This window comes from Acyrthosiphon pisum, chromosome X (assembly GCF_005508785.2).
Source record: "Acyrthosiphon pisum isolate AL4f chromosome X, pea_aphid_22Mar2018_4r6ur, whole genome shotgun sequence".
NCBI classification, from domain to species: Eukaryota; Metazoa; Arthropoda; class Insecta; order Hemiptera; family Aphididae; genus Acyrthosiphon; species Acyrthosiphon pisum.
The window spans coordinates 122209313-122224943 of record NC_042493.1 but is presented as its reverse complement, the minus strand read 5'-3'; the positions used below and the strand labels follow the sequence as shown (position 1 = coordinate 122224943).

Sequence of the window (15631 nt, the reverse complement as noted above, 5' to 3'; positions counted from 1 at the left end):
TTAACGACAATATTCGATCGTATTATAACAATATTATCCAGGGTCAACAATATCAATAACGGCGGAACCCGTCGAACAACGACAGTAGCAACAACAACAACAACAACACCGACAACAACAACGACAACATCGGTCAACAGTGGTATTTCATGATATTATTGTCACGTAAATGTACAAATTCGTATTCTCGTTTTCTGTTCACGAATGATGTGTTTACATTTTTCGACTTATAACGACGTTATACCTAAATGCTGATAATAATGATATTATGTGAGCAATAATAATATTATCGTGATATTGTTAGGCGGCCGATCGTTCCCGGTTCCCCGTATCACGGATAATTCGCCGCCGCCGCCGCCGACCGGGCCGGCGCGTTGGAGTCGTCGGCGTCGTCTCTCCGGACGCCGCGCAGTCGCCTTCCGCCGCACTCGTCCCGACTCCCGACGGCACGTCAATCAATACTCCGCTCGCTACGACGGTACCCTACGACACGTACGCCGCCCGCCAAACGTCGCTACGCGCCAGGTCTACCGCTGCGCACCGTTCAGACGGACATCCACACCCACATCGACGTGTGTTTAGCGTTCGTCGTCGTCGTCGTCGCGGGTGTGTGCTCGGGAGATAGGATCAGCGACGGGCCGCGGTGCGAGAGTGCAAAGTCGTCGTCGTCGTCGTCATGGGTTCGTACCTGAACAAACCGAAAACGGACAAGGAATCCGAGGACATGGAGAACGACCTGCTCATGTGCGGCGTCAGTTCGATGCAGGGCTGGCGCGAGAAACAAGAGGTGAGTACGACTCGGGGCGCGAGTGGGTCCACTTAGTGGTGGCCCGGTGGTCGGGAGGTCGGGCGCGACTCGACGACCAATGTGCGTGCGCGCCGTGCAGTGACGGGTTTCAGACGCATACCTTTTACCATCGGTGGTTTAACTGTTGTGTTGTCTCCGCAGGACGCCCACGTCTGTTTGGTGGACTTCGATGATGACATGTCGCTCTTTGGCGTCTTTGACGGACACGGCGGCGCCGAAGTGGCGCAGTATGCCGTTGAGATGCTGCCTTCACTGATCAAAAACGAACTGTTCGAACAAGGCGAATACGAAAAAGCACTGGTCAAGGCTTACATGGATTTCGACGACAGTCTAATTGAACCGCCAGTATTAAGGAGGCTGAGAACTCTTCGATTGAAAAACGGCAAAACAGAAGAGAGTGGTAAGTACCTGAACACTGTAATTATTATTCTTTATTTGTTATAACTGAAAACTATTATTGATATTCACCTCCAAAATCATTTAAAATAAAACAGTTTAATAATTAAATTGCATATTATTCTAATATGAAATAAAACATTAAATATTTAATCATACAATATATTATATATTTTTTTTTAATTCAGGGGAGAAAATGTTAACATGGATTCTAAAATTTTTTGGTACGTTAATTTTGATCACAACGCACTTATGAATTTTACCTAACCATTAAACAATAGGTACATACCAATAGGCACTTATTAGAGAATGTTTTATAAACCATGAAACTGTTACTATTTGGATGAATTACAATTTTTAAATATTTATTAGGTTTAGGTACTTATAATTATTGTGAAAAATCATCATTAGATTTCTTGAAAATCAACTCATTATAATTTGTTTATAGGTTTTTGGCTCCTATGTGCTCTGGTCATATATTAATAGAACATAAGTTTTATTCGTCTAATAGTTATATAGGTAGCGCAGTACCTAATGGTTAATCACAGGTGTGCGTGCAAAGCATGTATGGTATGCCACTCAGACTCCAAGAAACAACTAATTTATCAACTTGCAGTCTTTTTCTTAAGGAACTCAATATTTTTAAATTTATAATTTCGTTTAAAAAAATAGCCACGGAAATAGATACTTATTATAGAAATGATTGACAATTTCAAAATGCTGTAAATATCTTTTTTTTTTTGTGAAAAGTTACTAACATTTTATATTTTAATGACTATAATTTGTAATTTTAATACTGCACTTTTTTTGTTTTAGAGGAGATGGGCCCTATTATTTTTAGTTTTGCATGCTCTGCCAATGAGGTCTGGGCACGCCTATAGTGATAACTTAATTATGAATTTTAACTATTTAACTTTTTAATTTGTATTGAATTCAAATGCAAAAACATTAAGTAAATACATGGTTCAATTGACTGTTATTTTAATCTATAGTTAAATAGTTGTAATTTATTAACAATAGGTACCTTAATACAAAAAAGAATAGTAGATCAATCATTTGATACTATATCAAAGTAACATCGACATTTTCAAAAATGTATTTAATATTAGGGTTGACGTTTGAATTAACAAAGTTAATAATTTTTCATTTATAAATATATATATATATATATATTAATCATACATAGTATGCATTTTAAATAATTATTATTTGCTTAATAGGAGATTATAATTTGGTAAATTTAACTTTAATAAATAATATTTATTTTTTTTTATCTTTTTTAGATAATGGCGATGTAGATGAAAAAAAACTTGTTGAAACGGAATTGGTAATATATTATAATATTTAAAAATTTTTGTGTTAATACAAGCAATATTATTTTTTATCTAAATGTCAGATTTAACTAAGCACACACAGGATTTCACAAGCCAAACCATTTAATTTAAATTTTGTTTAAGATTTAAAAATCATTGGTTTCAGTATGTAGGTAGGTACATAGTACAGTTTTTATTATTCATCTCCTAATCAGGCAATAATTTAAAGTTTACCCTGTCTCAAAAGAAAACAATCACTTTTAATGCATTGTGAATGATGCATGTCGGCTGACTGATTATTTTCTTTTGAGACAAAGTATAGAATATCACAATATTTACCGTTTATTCAATTTAATATGAAATAATCGCGTATGGTGAATAAGCATTTTAGCTATTATGTAAACTTCTATGTAACCACAGAAATCATTTACTTAATAGTTTTGGCCGTTGATATTGGTAAGAATGGCCCTGAAAGAGTATATTCTATGGTAATGAGTAGAGTGCGGATTTTTATGCACTAAAAAGTGTTAAAATATACAGTCAAAGTCATGTAAATATGCAAGACATATAAGAAAAAAAAATTTAAAACTAATTAAATAGGTAACTTATAATTATAATTATGGGTATCTAATTAATAAGCGAAAAATTTTGTAATATAATATAATTTTATTTCATTAAAATGAATAACCACTTAGTTCCTAAAAAATGTAATATTACATTTATGGCTGATTCGAGGTTCAAGCAGCTTGAAACATATTATTTTATACATTATTTTTTTTAATTTTCACTTCAATATGTAATCTATTTTCAATTTTTGTCTCAATATGTAATACATTTTGAATTTTGTCAAAATACGTAGAAATATGCAGGAATATTTAAAAAAAAATTGCATTATCTTCAGACTATTAAAATTCGTAGAGATTACTAATATAAATGTATAAAAATCCGTGCTCTAGTAATAACCTTATAGCATTGTAATAGTTAAAACAAATTAATATTTTCAGGCTGGAAAAGACAGTGGTTGTACAGCAGTTGTAGCTTTATTGGTAAAAAATAAGCTTTATGTGGCTAATGCGGGGGACTCTAGATGTGTGGTGTCTATTGGCGGCAAAGCCCATGCGATGTCAAAAGATCATAAGCCTAGAGATAAATCCGAGTTGAAGAGAATTCTTGCAGCCGGTGGAAGAGTTTCAAGTGATGGAAGAATCAACCATGGTCTTAATATGTCTCGAGCTTTAGGTGAAAATTTGTTGTGTATTTTAAAGTTAATTAAAAGTGTGAACAATGTTAAATTATTTTTAGGTGATCATATGTACAAGACAAATAGTTTATTTCCAAATACCAAGCAAATGATCACTGCTCTACCTGATGTACAAGCCATTGACTTGACACCAGAAAATGGCGATTTTATAGTTTTAGCGTGTGATGGTATTTGGAACTCGTTGTGCAGCCAGAAAGCAGTTGATTTTATATCAAATCGTATTCACTGTCCAGATGTCAAATTATCATTAATTTGTGAAGAAGTAATCATAGTATTAATTAATCAGTAGCGCAAATCACAGGAGTGCTAAGAGTGCTTGAATTTAAATGCCAGCACCCCAAATTTCATGATATTCTTAAATAATAATTATTAATCTGGGGCACATACCACTATCATGGGTCAAGATAAGCTATCAATATTACCTGCACAGAAAGAGATATTCCTTAAAAATGAAACTATTAAAAGGGAGCCCTATTTAAAATAAACATGTTGAAAAATAAGTGTTAACTGTAATTAAATATTTCTAGTATAATTTCAGTGAAACTTCCAATTAACAAAATGTTCTGTTTGTTTAACTAAATATTATTGAGAACCAAATTTATTTAATTCTATTTTACAAAATTCTCGATCCTACAAATTTTTTTTTGTAGTTCATGAGACCATAAGTTTTACTGTACATATTGTATAACTTAAAAAAAAAACTTAATTTGTTTTGCATAAATTGTTATAACTATGGTTGTAAATTGAATTCAGTAAAAATCCTTAAAACATTTTCTATATGTTTTACAATAATCTAAAAATAAAGCATTTTCCTACAATATTGATTCAAATCTTTAATTGGTTTTATTAATGGACGTATCAAATGTAACAGATATAAGGAGTGCTTTGCTTCCTAAAAAAATTCTTGTCTGCTAAGCCCCCCCCCCCTATATTTCTGGGTGATTTGCGCCTAAACATTTAATTAACTAGAATATATTATTTATTAATATCATTAACTTTTTGGTATAGTTATTTGAAGTATGTTTGGCCCCTGATACACCAAATGCTGGAGTTGGCTGTGATAACATGACTTGTATCATTGTGAAGTTCAAACATCACCAGAAACGTTCACTTACGGATGATGTAGAAGAAGAATCTGATCTCGTTACTGACTGTAAGAAACCTAAATTGGATGTGACAGCACCTGAATCTGTAGATTAATATTGCATCTGACCTTCAACTTCTCCGTGAGTCACACGCATGTGACAAATTTAATTAAATTTCTCTCGATGATTTGTCATAAGATTAATCTAGACACATTATATTGTATTTTTCATAATTTAAATTTCATTTTTATTAGAGTAAATTTTATTTATTTTAAGTAACTAGTTTTAATCACTTATATTTAATTTATTTAAATATATTATATTATATTATATTATGAGGATGCTATGCCCGCATGACGTGTTGTGTCTGTCACTCTAATATTAAATATTTGCTACAAAATGTGCCATGTTGTTATTCATCTGTAAAATGGAGTTAACTCATGCGGTTATTTATCGAGAGGATACTATCTGTTGATAAATTATTTCTTATTTTTATACATAATTATTATGTAATTTTATATTATATACCTAGTCAATTTAAAAAAGTGCTTTTTTGTTGTTTAATTTAAATAATGCAAATCAATTGTTTGAGATAAAATAAATAACGTAATGAATGAATCAACGATATTCTAAATAAATTTAACAATGAGGCATATTTGATACTTTAATATTAAAAATGAAAAAACTGAATCAACATTTCACCAGTGTATAGCATTCTCATAATTTAGTTATTCATAAGACTTAATAATAAGTTACGTTTAAGCTTTTGATTATTGTTTCTTTAATATAAGGTTAATTTATTATTAAGTCCATTGTATTTTATATACAGGGTGATCTGTTCCAAGTACTACATTCATTTTAAGGTTTTTAACATGTCAGTGTCTTTTGCGACAGTCATGAGTTAGGTAATTTAATATAATAGTTTACAAATTAAATTGATACATTATTAAATAGTATAAGTAGTTAGTTAAATTAGTAAGTCGTGATAAGTTTTTTTTTTTTTTTTACTGCAGTTTAATTATTTATAGTTAAACAATTTTGGTCGTAAGCTTTATTTATCTAGCTAGTTTAACACAGAGCTGTTGAGTATATTTATAAATTTTTTTTTTCTGAGTACAACTTACTTGATTTTTTTATTTGAAATAATATTAATATGGCTTAGTGATTGCTTAAAAGAATACATACGCACACCAATGTATAATATTATACTTAACATGTCATTGGTGACTCTATGAGCATTTCGCTCACATTTTTGTCATTTTGGCTTGTAATTATTTTGTTTATATTTATATTTTTAGTATGCTCATACAAGTAACTAATAGAAATAAATATGTATAAAATATCTAATCTATAAATAAACTGTCCATGGTTTTGCTGTGTAATGTCGAAAGTACCGTTTTGTTAGCGTCGCACTCGTACGGGGATCTACGGACAGTTATTTTAGACAAAATATACCAATCTTTCGTCCATCATACTGATCGACTTAGTAATGCGATAATGGTTTTTAAAACTGATTTGGCTTCGTTATTATGTCTACTTAAGATCGGTCAGTCCACACTTTTCCCAATTTCACCCTTCCAACAATAATTTAATATGTGAGCAAAACGCTATAACGTCACTAATGAAGTGAAAATATTAGCGTCACTGGTGACAGGTTAAAATAACACAATTTTTTTTTTTATACAATATGTTTTTGGTATTTCATAAAAAGTACAATATGCATTTTGATAATATTTAAACACAAGATTTAATTTGGTTATAATATTTTATTTTAATCAAACACTACTGGCATTATAATAAGGGTCTATTTTAGAAATAATATTCACCAACTCTAGAATACATTTTATTTATTACTGTAATTTGTATACTCTATTCTAAATAAGATCAGTAATCGGCAGCCAATTTGTGCGCAGGGACATAGCTCTGTTCCGAAGCACTGGCCTTGCTGTCAAATAGGTAGAGATTTCCTCTACATTTTGTCTGGCAGTATGTCGGACCACTGTGGACAAAAACTTGTCGCTAACAACTGCTGTTCTTGCTATGAATAGAGTATATGCACGAAGCCACTACTCCCACATGCACTTGCAATTCCATTTATACATAAATGTAATTATGTTCTTGATTTTTGATTGTGCATACATATTAATAGTAAGTTTTGAGCCTCACAACCAAAGAAAAACTAATTTTATAAATACAATTTTACAAAATCATCCAATTATGATACTGGTGTAACCATTTACCTGTTTAAATCAGTGCGAATTTCAATATAAATTATGGTGAATATTCTACTTTATACTCGCTGTTATGAATTATAAGGGCTCAGAAGTGATTTTAATATTGTTTAACATTATTATTATTAATACACGTTTGTCAAATTCAGAATAAAAAAAATTAAATCAAATTATTTTAAAACTATTGACAAAATAATTGTACATTGTAAACATAAAAAAATATTAATATTAATTAACTTTCCTCAATATAGAATTATACTACTAATTAATTATTTTGTATTTTATTATTTCTTCTAATCATTAATTGATTTCTTAAATGTAATGCATTAATAGTAATGGAAAAAAATATTATTGGTATATGCTAAACATTTTTTGTCATCTATTTCCGAGCCCTATTAATTATTAATGGTTATTCTTTTTTTTTTTTGCATACCAGTGGAAGAATATAATATTTTATGTATTAACTATTTAATATTTATTATTAAAAAAATATATATAATAGGGTTAAGATTTAATTTAAAATGAAAAAATTAATTTTTCTAATTTAAAATAATATTTATTAATATTTCAAGACATATGAATGGTTATAACTTATAAAATTTATTAAACATTTTATGTAGTATTAGTAATTAATATTATAATCAAATATATTAAGACCATATTATATTCTATCTGTATTAGTATAAAATGTAATTCTGGTTATATAAAAATATATTATGATAAATAACAAACTAAATGGTTTAATCATTTTTATATTTAAAATGTAAAAATATTCAATTATATAGGTAGTTAATTTATCTTGCTATTCTTATGAATAGAAAGATAAACAAGAAATATTTCCCTGGATTGGCACTTCAAATCAACTTCTTGATCTTCAGTTAGATTTTGTCCTTTTTTGTGGTCCTTTTTCATTGTCGTTTTTTCTTTTTTTAGGAATTTCTTCCTCCGAATTGTCATCACGTTCAACTAACTTTAGTTCTCGTTCATCACAATTTTCATCTGCGTCATTTTCACTTTTTGGTAAATTTTCTTTCGGCATTCTTTTTTGTGGTCCTTTTTCATCGTCATTTTCTATTTTTTTAGGAATTTCTTCCTCCGAATTGTCATCACGTTCAACTAACTTTAGTTCTTGTTCTTCACAATTTTCATCTACGTCATTTTCAATCTTTTGTTCATTGTCTTTCGGCATTATTTTTTGTGGTCCTTTTTCATCGTCATTTTTTATTTTTTTAGGAATTTCTTCCTCCGAATTGTCATCATGTTCAACTAACTTTAATTCTCGTTCATCACAATTTTCATCTGCGTCATTTTTTATTTTTTTAGGAATTTCTACCTCCGAATTGTCATCACGTTCAACTAACTTTAGTTCTTGTTCTTCACAATTTTCATCTACGTCATTTTCAATCTTTTGTTCATTGTCTTTCGGCATTATTTTTTGTGGTCCTTTTTCATCGTCATTTTTTATTTTTTTAGGAATTTCTTCCTCCGAATTGTCATCATGTTCAACTAACTTTATTTCTTGTTTATCACAATTTTCATCTACGTCATTTTCAATTTTTTGTTCATTGTCTTTCGGCATTATTTTTTGTGGTCCTTTTTCATCGTCATTTTTTATTTTTTTAGGAATTTCTTCCTCCGAATTGTCATCACGTTCAACTAACTTTAGTTCTTGTTCTTCACAATTTTCATCTACGTCGTTTTCAATCTTTTGTTCATTGTCTTTCGGCATTCTTTTTTGTGGTCCTTTTTCATCGTCATTTTTTATTTTTTTAGGAATTTCTTCCTCCGAATTGTCATCACGTTCAACTAACTTTAGTTCTTGTTTATCACAATTTTCATCTACGTCATTTTCAATTTTTTGTTCATTGTCTTTCGGCATTCTTTTTTGTGGTCGTTCTTCATTGTCAATTTTTATTTTTTTAGGAATTTCTTCCTCCGAATTGTCATCACGTTCAACTAACTTTAGTTCTTGTTCTTCACAATTTTCATCTACGTCATTTTCAATTTTTTGTTCATTGTCTTTCGGCATTCTTTTTTGTGGTCGTTCTTCATTGTCAATTTTTATTTTTTTAGGAATTTCTTCCTCCGAATTGTCATCACGTTCAACTAACTTAAGTTCTTGTTCATCACAATTCTCATCTGCGTTCTCTTCTGTATTATTTTCAAAGTCTCCGTTTAACTCATTTTCTTCATTATAACCATCTTTTTCTTTTTTTCCTTCAGAATAAATATTGATTATCTTTATTAAATCTTCCGACATGGTTGAATTTAAAATCTAAAAAAAAAATATTAAGAAAATATAAAATATATATTTTTTTAAACAGAAAAAATAGCTAAACTGGTTTTCTATGTCTAATACTGTTTTTGAAAAAAAATTTTAATTATTTATTACATAGACACATTTAATTAAAGGTACAAAATTGTTTTTTAAAGAGTAATTTATGAGGAAAGAATTGATGAAAAGCAATATTCATGAAAAAGGGGGGGGGGAAAGTGGGTAACCGTAAAATTTTATTTTATTGAAGGAGACGACGGTCTCTCGATTTGATGGCCCATTAAATTTCGTTGAGCCGATATTAAATTAATTGATTTTTCATCCTACCCCCGGCACAAGTACCTACTGTAATTTAACAAAAAACGTGGTATTACCTCTGCGGTTGTCCGGTACAGCGTTTATACTTGTCGTCTTCTCTAACTCGCCAGCCGCGGGCAATCGTTTGTAAAAATGAAAGAAACGTTTTTAATTTAGGCAATGAAAAAATATCAAAAAAACGGTTGAGAAAACGTGTTTCATAAAAAAGTGACCACAGACAACAATGGCAGCCGGTCAGCAGTGCGTTTGCAAAATGACGAGTACAACCATAGACAAGTATACTACGAGTACAACGGCCCGTCGTTGACGCGTTGCCGCCATCGGTCCTGACCCCTCACCCTCCGACCACCAACCAACGATCCCTGGTGGCAGACGCCGGCGGCCGAGCGTGGTATTCGCAGAAGTTCGCGTCCAATGGCCAATAGGCAATAATCAATATCCTACGACGTGTTGCGTTCTTGTTCGCCGCACGCCGTTCGTTTTCCACTCCATGACCGGCCAACGCGCACAACAATATTATTATTCTGTGGTTACGGGGGACGTCTACGCGGGTAACCATTGACCGGGTATACTGTGTTTACAATATCGGTGGTCCCTGCTCGACATCGCGATTGTTTAGTGTTTACGTCCCGACGCCCGGCCCGCGTTAAATGACCGGTTCAAAATTTCGAAATTTCGAATATTATTCAGGATCTTGCGGGAGACATCATCCGCCGTATCGGGTCTTCGTCGCCGCTCATCTATCAAAGATACAATAGGCACCCGGGTATGTCGTCGTACTTACTCGCACGCACAATGGCCGTACGACGGGAGAGAGGCGACCGGCTTCCCGACCACTTCTTACGCATCCAGCACGAGTCCAGCGAAGGTGCAGAATTGCTGTCTGGCTTCGACCAGATGAACCTCTGGGAAGACCTCATCCGAGGCATATACGCATGTGGTAAGTCTCGTCTAACCCCGTCGCCTCTGACCGATTGGGACGCGCCACACGTATAATATACATATTGTATACTAATACCTTTTGCTGTTTAGGTTTTTAACGGCCCTCGGCCATCCAACATCGCGCCATAAAGCCGATTGTCAATGGACACGACGTTGTAGCTCAAGCCCAGTCGGGCACCGGGAAGACGGCCACGATTTCCATCACCATGTTACAGTCCGTCGATATGCAGCTCAGAGACATACAGGTGTTGTGTCTTTCGCCGATCCGAGAGCTGGCCGTACATATTCAAAAGGTTGTGACTTTTGAGGGTTTTTCACCCATGTTGTGTAATACCGAGTGTAACAATAATTATGAGTATAACAAGTCTAAGTGACCCAGCCGAGTTCTTGATTTTATCTTAAATTCATATCAAACCGTTAAACAATAAAATGTCTAGTAATTTCATTATAATATGTTAGCATTTATATTGTAAAACATTCTGTCTTAAGGCCAATTTTATGATGGGCCATGCACCAGTAAGAATTGTGTCTTACACGTGTAGAATATACCTAGTAGGTAATAACTTATTTCCGTATTTCACTCATTATGATTAGGTATATTATTGTAATTAAAATGTGTCATATAATATTTATTATAACAGTTTTAACGTAGGAACACACGCACAGAGCCCATAGCACGATTATAAAGACTAATATTACTTGAGTTTTGTCAAATACTAATACTAAAATATCTAATACTAAAATTTGTTTTTAATATGTTGATTTTTAAGATTGTTTTGTTAGTATTTAATTTTTAGTTATTTATAGTTATTGGCAGCTTTCTTAAAAATTTAAATGTTAAAAGCTGTTTGACATAATATTGATTATTTTAGATAAATTATTATTTTTAACTCAAATACCAAATGGAAATTAATGGTGAAATCTCCACTAGATGTAATGTTTTCTGATATTGTTAAAATATTATTATTAATAACTTTAAATACTTTACCAACATTCTTTGATTTTAAATAATTAAAACCAATTTAAATGCCATTTATCATTAAATTAAAATATTCATAATCAATTTTCTTTATTTTAGTTTCTTATAATGATAGCTTAGCTTAGAACTTAAATAATTTATTAATCCAATTAAATTATTATTTAGGTAGTCTTAGCATTAGGAGATTATTTGAATGTTCATCGTCATGATTGTATTGGTGGTACTAACCTTGGTGAAGATTTGAGGAAACTGGATTTTGGTCAGCACATTGTTTCTGGAACTCCTAGACGTGTGAATGGTATGTATAAATTAGCACTGTATTTAAAAAAAGAACATGTTAATTAATTATAATTTACTGTTTTTACAGATATGATAAGATGTAAACATTGCATACAAGTAACATAAAAATATACTTATGTTAGATGAAGCAGATGGAAATGTTGAACAAAGGATTGAAGAGACAAATATATCATATATATAGTTTTTTGTCACCAAATACTCAGGTATGATTAAACTTAACATAATTTTTGATTCAGTTCAACATGTTTTATGGTTTTATTTTTATTTCCTTAGGTGATTTTAGTATCTGCTATAATGCCACATGAAATATTAGAAATTACTAATAAATTCATGACCAATCCTATTAGGACATTAATCAAATGATTTGTATACGTATATTTTTATGAGACAAAAAGTCATAACATATGACTATTAATTATAATATTAGTGGTGAACTGACACTTGAAGGTATAAAACAGTTCTTTGTAGCAGTTGAATGCGAGGAATGGAAATTCGACACATTATGTGATCTTTATGATACTCTAACAATAAGTCAAACAGTAATTTTTTGTTGTACTAAAAGGAAGGTAAGTGATTCGATGTAAAACAAGTGAAAATTATTACTAACCTATACCTTATTATAATAGTCTATTTAGGTGGATTGGCTCTATGAGAATATGAGGGCATCTAATTTCACCATCAGTTCAATGCATGGAGATATGCCACAAAAAGAGAGGGATGTAATAATGAAAGAATTCTATTCTGGACAAATGTAAGTGTTTGCTTGCTATAAATAGTTATTAGGCTATATCATCTTTAAGGACTATATTATCAGAGGTATTTAAACTTTTCATCTAACTACTATTTTGGGTATTAAGAGGACACCACTCGGGTTTCTGTTGTCTCTATCTTATGAACGTACAATATGGCAAATATTACGTTCACTATAATACATTTTACTCAGTCATTTCTAAAATTAGATTGAATTTGCCTCTTTTAAAATTTATAGGTAAGCTTATTATCTTGGAGGGTTTTATTAATTTTTTTTTAACAGACAACAAATGTCGGTGTAACGTCCTTTTAATTACAGTGATTATTTACAACTTACAAGTACTTAATTGTATGTCTCAAAATGAATATCAAATAAAATATATTATCCTGTGGTAGTTATATTTATATCATTATCTTATTAGCTCGTGGTAACTATACCACACCTCTCTGGATAACAGCTATTTTTTGCCAATATTCAAGGCCACAATTGCATAATTTGGCCAAAACATTGTGTTTACCCTTAAGCTTGATACTACAATAGGCACATGAAATGTTTCTACTGTTGTTGTCAAATAATAAAACAGATCATTGATAGATAAAAACAGCAAAATAAATTTGTCCTACAATAAGTAGCAATAAGCTCAACATTTATTTTTCTATTAACTTTTAGTTATACCTATTTATTCATATTGTATATACTATATATACATTTTTTCTTTTTTCTTTTTTAGGATTGGCCATTCTGGAAGATTTGGTCGTAATGGTGTGGCAATTAATTTTTGGTAAGCCCGAAGATATAAAAATTGTACGTGATATTGAACAATATTATTCAACACAAATTGATAAAATGCCTATAAATATTGAGCAACAATTGTTTGTTTTTTGTGTAACTGATTAACAATATGTGTGCTTTAGATACATACCTATAAGAGGATGTTACTCGGACATTTGTCGTCTCCGTCTAACAAGTGTGCATCATAGCAAATGTTATGCTCAGCACGTTTAGCTATGTTAGTTTAACAATTAGAGTTAATTGACCTATTATGAAACTTGATGGTAAGAACATATATGTGTTTTCATACATTGTTTTTTTTTACAAAAGTTAAATTGTTTTGTAACTTATGCTTATATAATATAGCGTAAATTAAAAATGCTCATAATTTGCTTAAAAACAGAATAATCGTAAAAAACAAACATACAAACACAGATAAGATTCTTACCATCAAGTTTTATATATAGTCGATTCACTATAATGTTTAAACTAACTGAGCTACGTGATCTGCTGAGCGTAAATTACCTATGTTAATTATTTACTTATGTTAAAAACAATATTTTTTTTCTATAAATATACAAATAGGTACTTTGTTAAAATTAAAATGTTTTGAATTTTTTTTTTCCAAGTACTACAGTACTAACAATATTTTTAAAAAGTTGTTATGTGTCCCAAGTCGTGATTGGCATTGAAAACATGATTTTTAAGTATTCTTAGTTGACTGGTCTAAGTTGTAGCACCCTGCGTTCAACTTGGGACAAAAATAAAAAAATATACTTAAGTAAAACTAAAATATTTAAAATTATAAAGGTGTTAATAAACAATCTAAGAGTAAACTTTTGAACGCCAAAATCAAATGTTTACCTATCTTAGTTTAGAAGTTATGCCAGTTTAAAGTTGAAAACTGTCCATCAAAACTGTCTTAAAGTTGTACCATTTGACGGTACCATTTTTATATATTTTTTTAAATGTTTGTACATTTGCCTCATTCTATCTGTAATATTAAACAAAAATGGATTTAATAAATTGTATGTTGCACTTTATTGTAATCTGAACTGCTCCTGATCTAATAGCTAAGGTCAATTTTAAGGTTCCAAGTGCTAACTTATATAATTTTTCTACGTTCCTCAATCCAATGTGTGAGACTAACTATTTATACAACAATCCCGTCTTGCAAATGATGCAGATACCCAATTAGGCTCATCACTCCCAAACTATTTCTAGTCAAATTTGTTTATATTATTTTGATTAGTTTAAGTACATATGTGTTGTGTTTTATAATGTTCATTAGGGCCCTTCCAGTTAATTTATAGAAATAAATAAATAAAAACAAAAATAACAATATTTTTATCAACAACAATACATAGGATACTTATATAGAAATAACATGATATGGTCAATAATATAGAGAGTTCAATATAGGAAATTTTTATGGGTGTGTAGTAAGTGTTACTAAGTGATCATTAGTGTGAGTGAATGTGTTAACCTGTACGTGCACATGCACGTACAGGTGAATAACGCATTGCAAAATATTAATTATTTTGGTCAAAAGTATTGATAATGCTTATAGCTAGACCAGGGGTGTCCAACCTTTTTTACGGCGGGCAAAATTGAGATATGCTTTGGCATCGCAGGCCAACATTTCTAGAGGAATAGATCTCTTGAGAAATTGAAGAACAGATAAGATTTATTTAGAAAAATTAATGTTTGATTATATACTTTTTTTATTTTATAACGAGTTTTTATATTATAAGTTAGTGTTAGTACTTACTATATAGGTATAAATGACTATTATAAGCTGTGACGAATAACACCAAAAGAAAAATAATTAATTAACAACACTGTTGATTATTATCTACAACTTTTGAAGTCGTAAATTAATTGAATCGATTTTTAATTTTTCTCAAATACCCAAGAAGCCAAGCTCCTAGGTTTTGGCATACATTCTACAATTCTACATTCATAACTTATTTTAATAACATGGAAAATAATTCGCCACAATTGCGTTATTTTAAATATAATATAATGAAATGACTCAGCGTAACTGCAAAAGTTATTTGGTTATAGTAATATGCGTTGTTACTAGCCTACACTGTGTTAGGTTATTACTAAAATAATGGAATAGTGAAGCAATAAAAGAAAAAATGTATTTATTTTATATTTTATGTTGAAAGTGAAGCTCGACAGACTAACTATTTTAG

The 15631-nt window shown here is 30.8% G+C and overlaps 2 protein-coding genes and 1 pseudogene across 6 annotated transcripts; 2 read left to right on the top strand and 1 right to left on the bottom strand.

Annotated features, from left to right (window-relative positions):
- The first annotated feature begins 8 nt into the window (after window positions 1-8).
- On the top strand, window positions 9-5312 carry LOC100166663 (probable protein phosphatase CG10417). Of its 3 annotated transcripts, none has more exons than XM_016801822.2 (8): window positions 9-142; window positions 305-787; window positions 950-1208; window positions 1393-1428; window positions 2488-2531; window positions 3522-3756; window positions 3820-4040; window positions 4787-5312. In XM_016801822.2, exons 2-8 carry the CDS (start codon window positions 677-679, stop codon window positions 4976-4978), a joined length of 1098 nt encoding a protein of 365 aa, XP_016657311.1. In that variant the 5' UTR covers window positions 9-142; window positions 305-676; the 3' UTR covers window positions 4979-5312. The 3 variants fall into 3 exon arrangements, with proteins under 3 accessions (XP_016657311.1, XP_016657312.1, XP_016657313.1); XM_016801823.2 differs by having other exon boundaries at window positions 22-165; XM_016801824.2 differs by lacking the exons at window positions 9-142; window positions 1393-1428 and having other exon boundaries at window positions 370-787.
- A 2503-nt stretch (window positions 5313-7815) lies between these two features.
- Window positions 7816-11067, bottom strand: LOC100572175 (high mobility group nucleosome-binding domain-containing protein 5-like). 3 transcript variants are annotated; one of them, XM_008181590.3, is made up of 3 exons: window positions 9744-11067; window positions 8428-9369; window positions 7816-8337 (listed from the first exon to the last, which is right to left on the bottom strand). In XM_008181590.3, exons 2-3 carry the CDS (start codon window positions 9352-9354, stop codon window positions 7969-7971), a joined length of 1296 nt encoding a protein of 431 aa, XP_008179812.1. In that variant the 5' UTR covers window positions 9355-9369; window positions 9744-11067; the 3' UTR covers window positions 7816-7968. The 3 variants fall into 3 exon arrangements, with proteins under 3 accessions (XP_008179812.1, XP_008179813.1, XP_003242320.1); XM_008181591.3 differs by having other exon boundaries at window positions 7816-8187; XM_003242272.4 differs by having other exon boundaries at window positions 7816-9369.
- LOC100162561 lies at window positions 10434-13788 on the top strand (annotated as a pseudogene).
- Window positions 13789-15631: the final 1843 nt, after the last annotated feature.

Coding starts and splice junctions, on each gene's coding strand:
- LOC100166663 (XM_016801822.2), top strand. CDS start 677: ATGGGTTCGTACCTGAACAAACCGAAAACGGACAAGGAATCCGAGGAC. Junction 788..949: donor GCTGGCGCGAGAAACAAGAG/GTGAGTACGACT, acceptor TTGTCTCCGCAG/GACGCCCACGTCTGTTTGGT. Junction 1,429..2,487: donor ATGGATTCTAAAATTTTTTG/GTACGTTAATTT, acceptor TATCTTTTTTAG/ATAATGGCGATGTAGATGAA.
- LOC100572175 (XM_003242272.4), bottom strand. CDS start 9,354: ATGTCGGAAGATTTAATAAAGATAATCAATATTTATTCTGAAGGAAAA.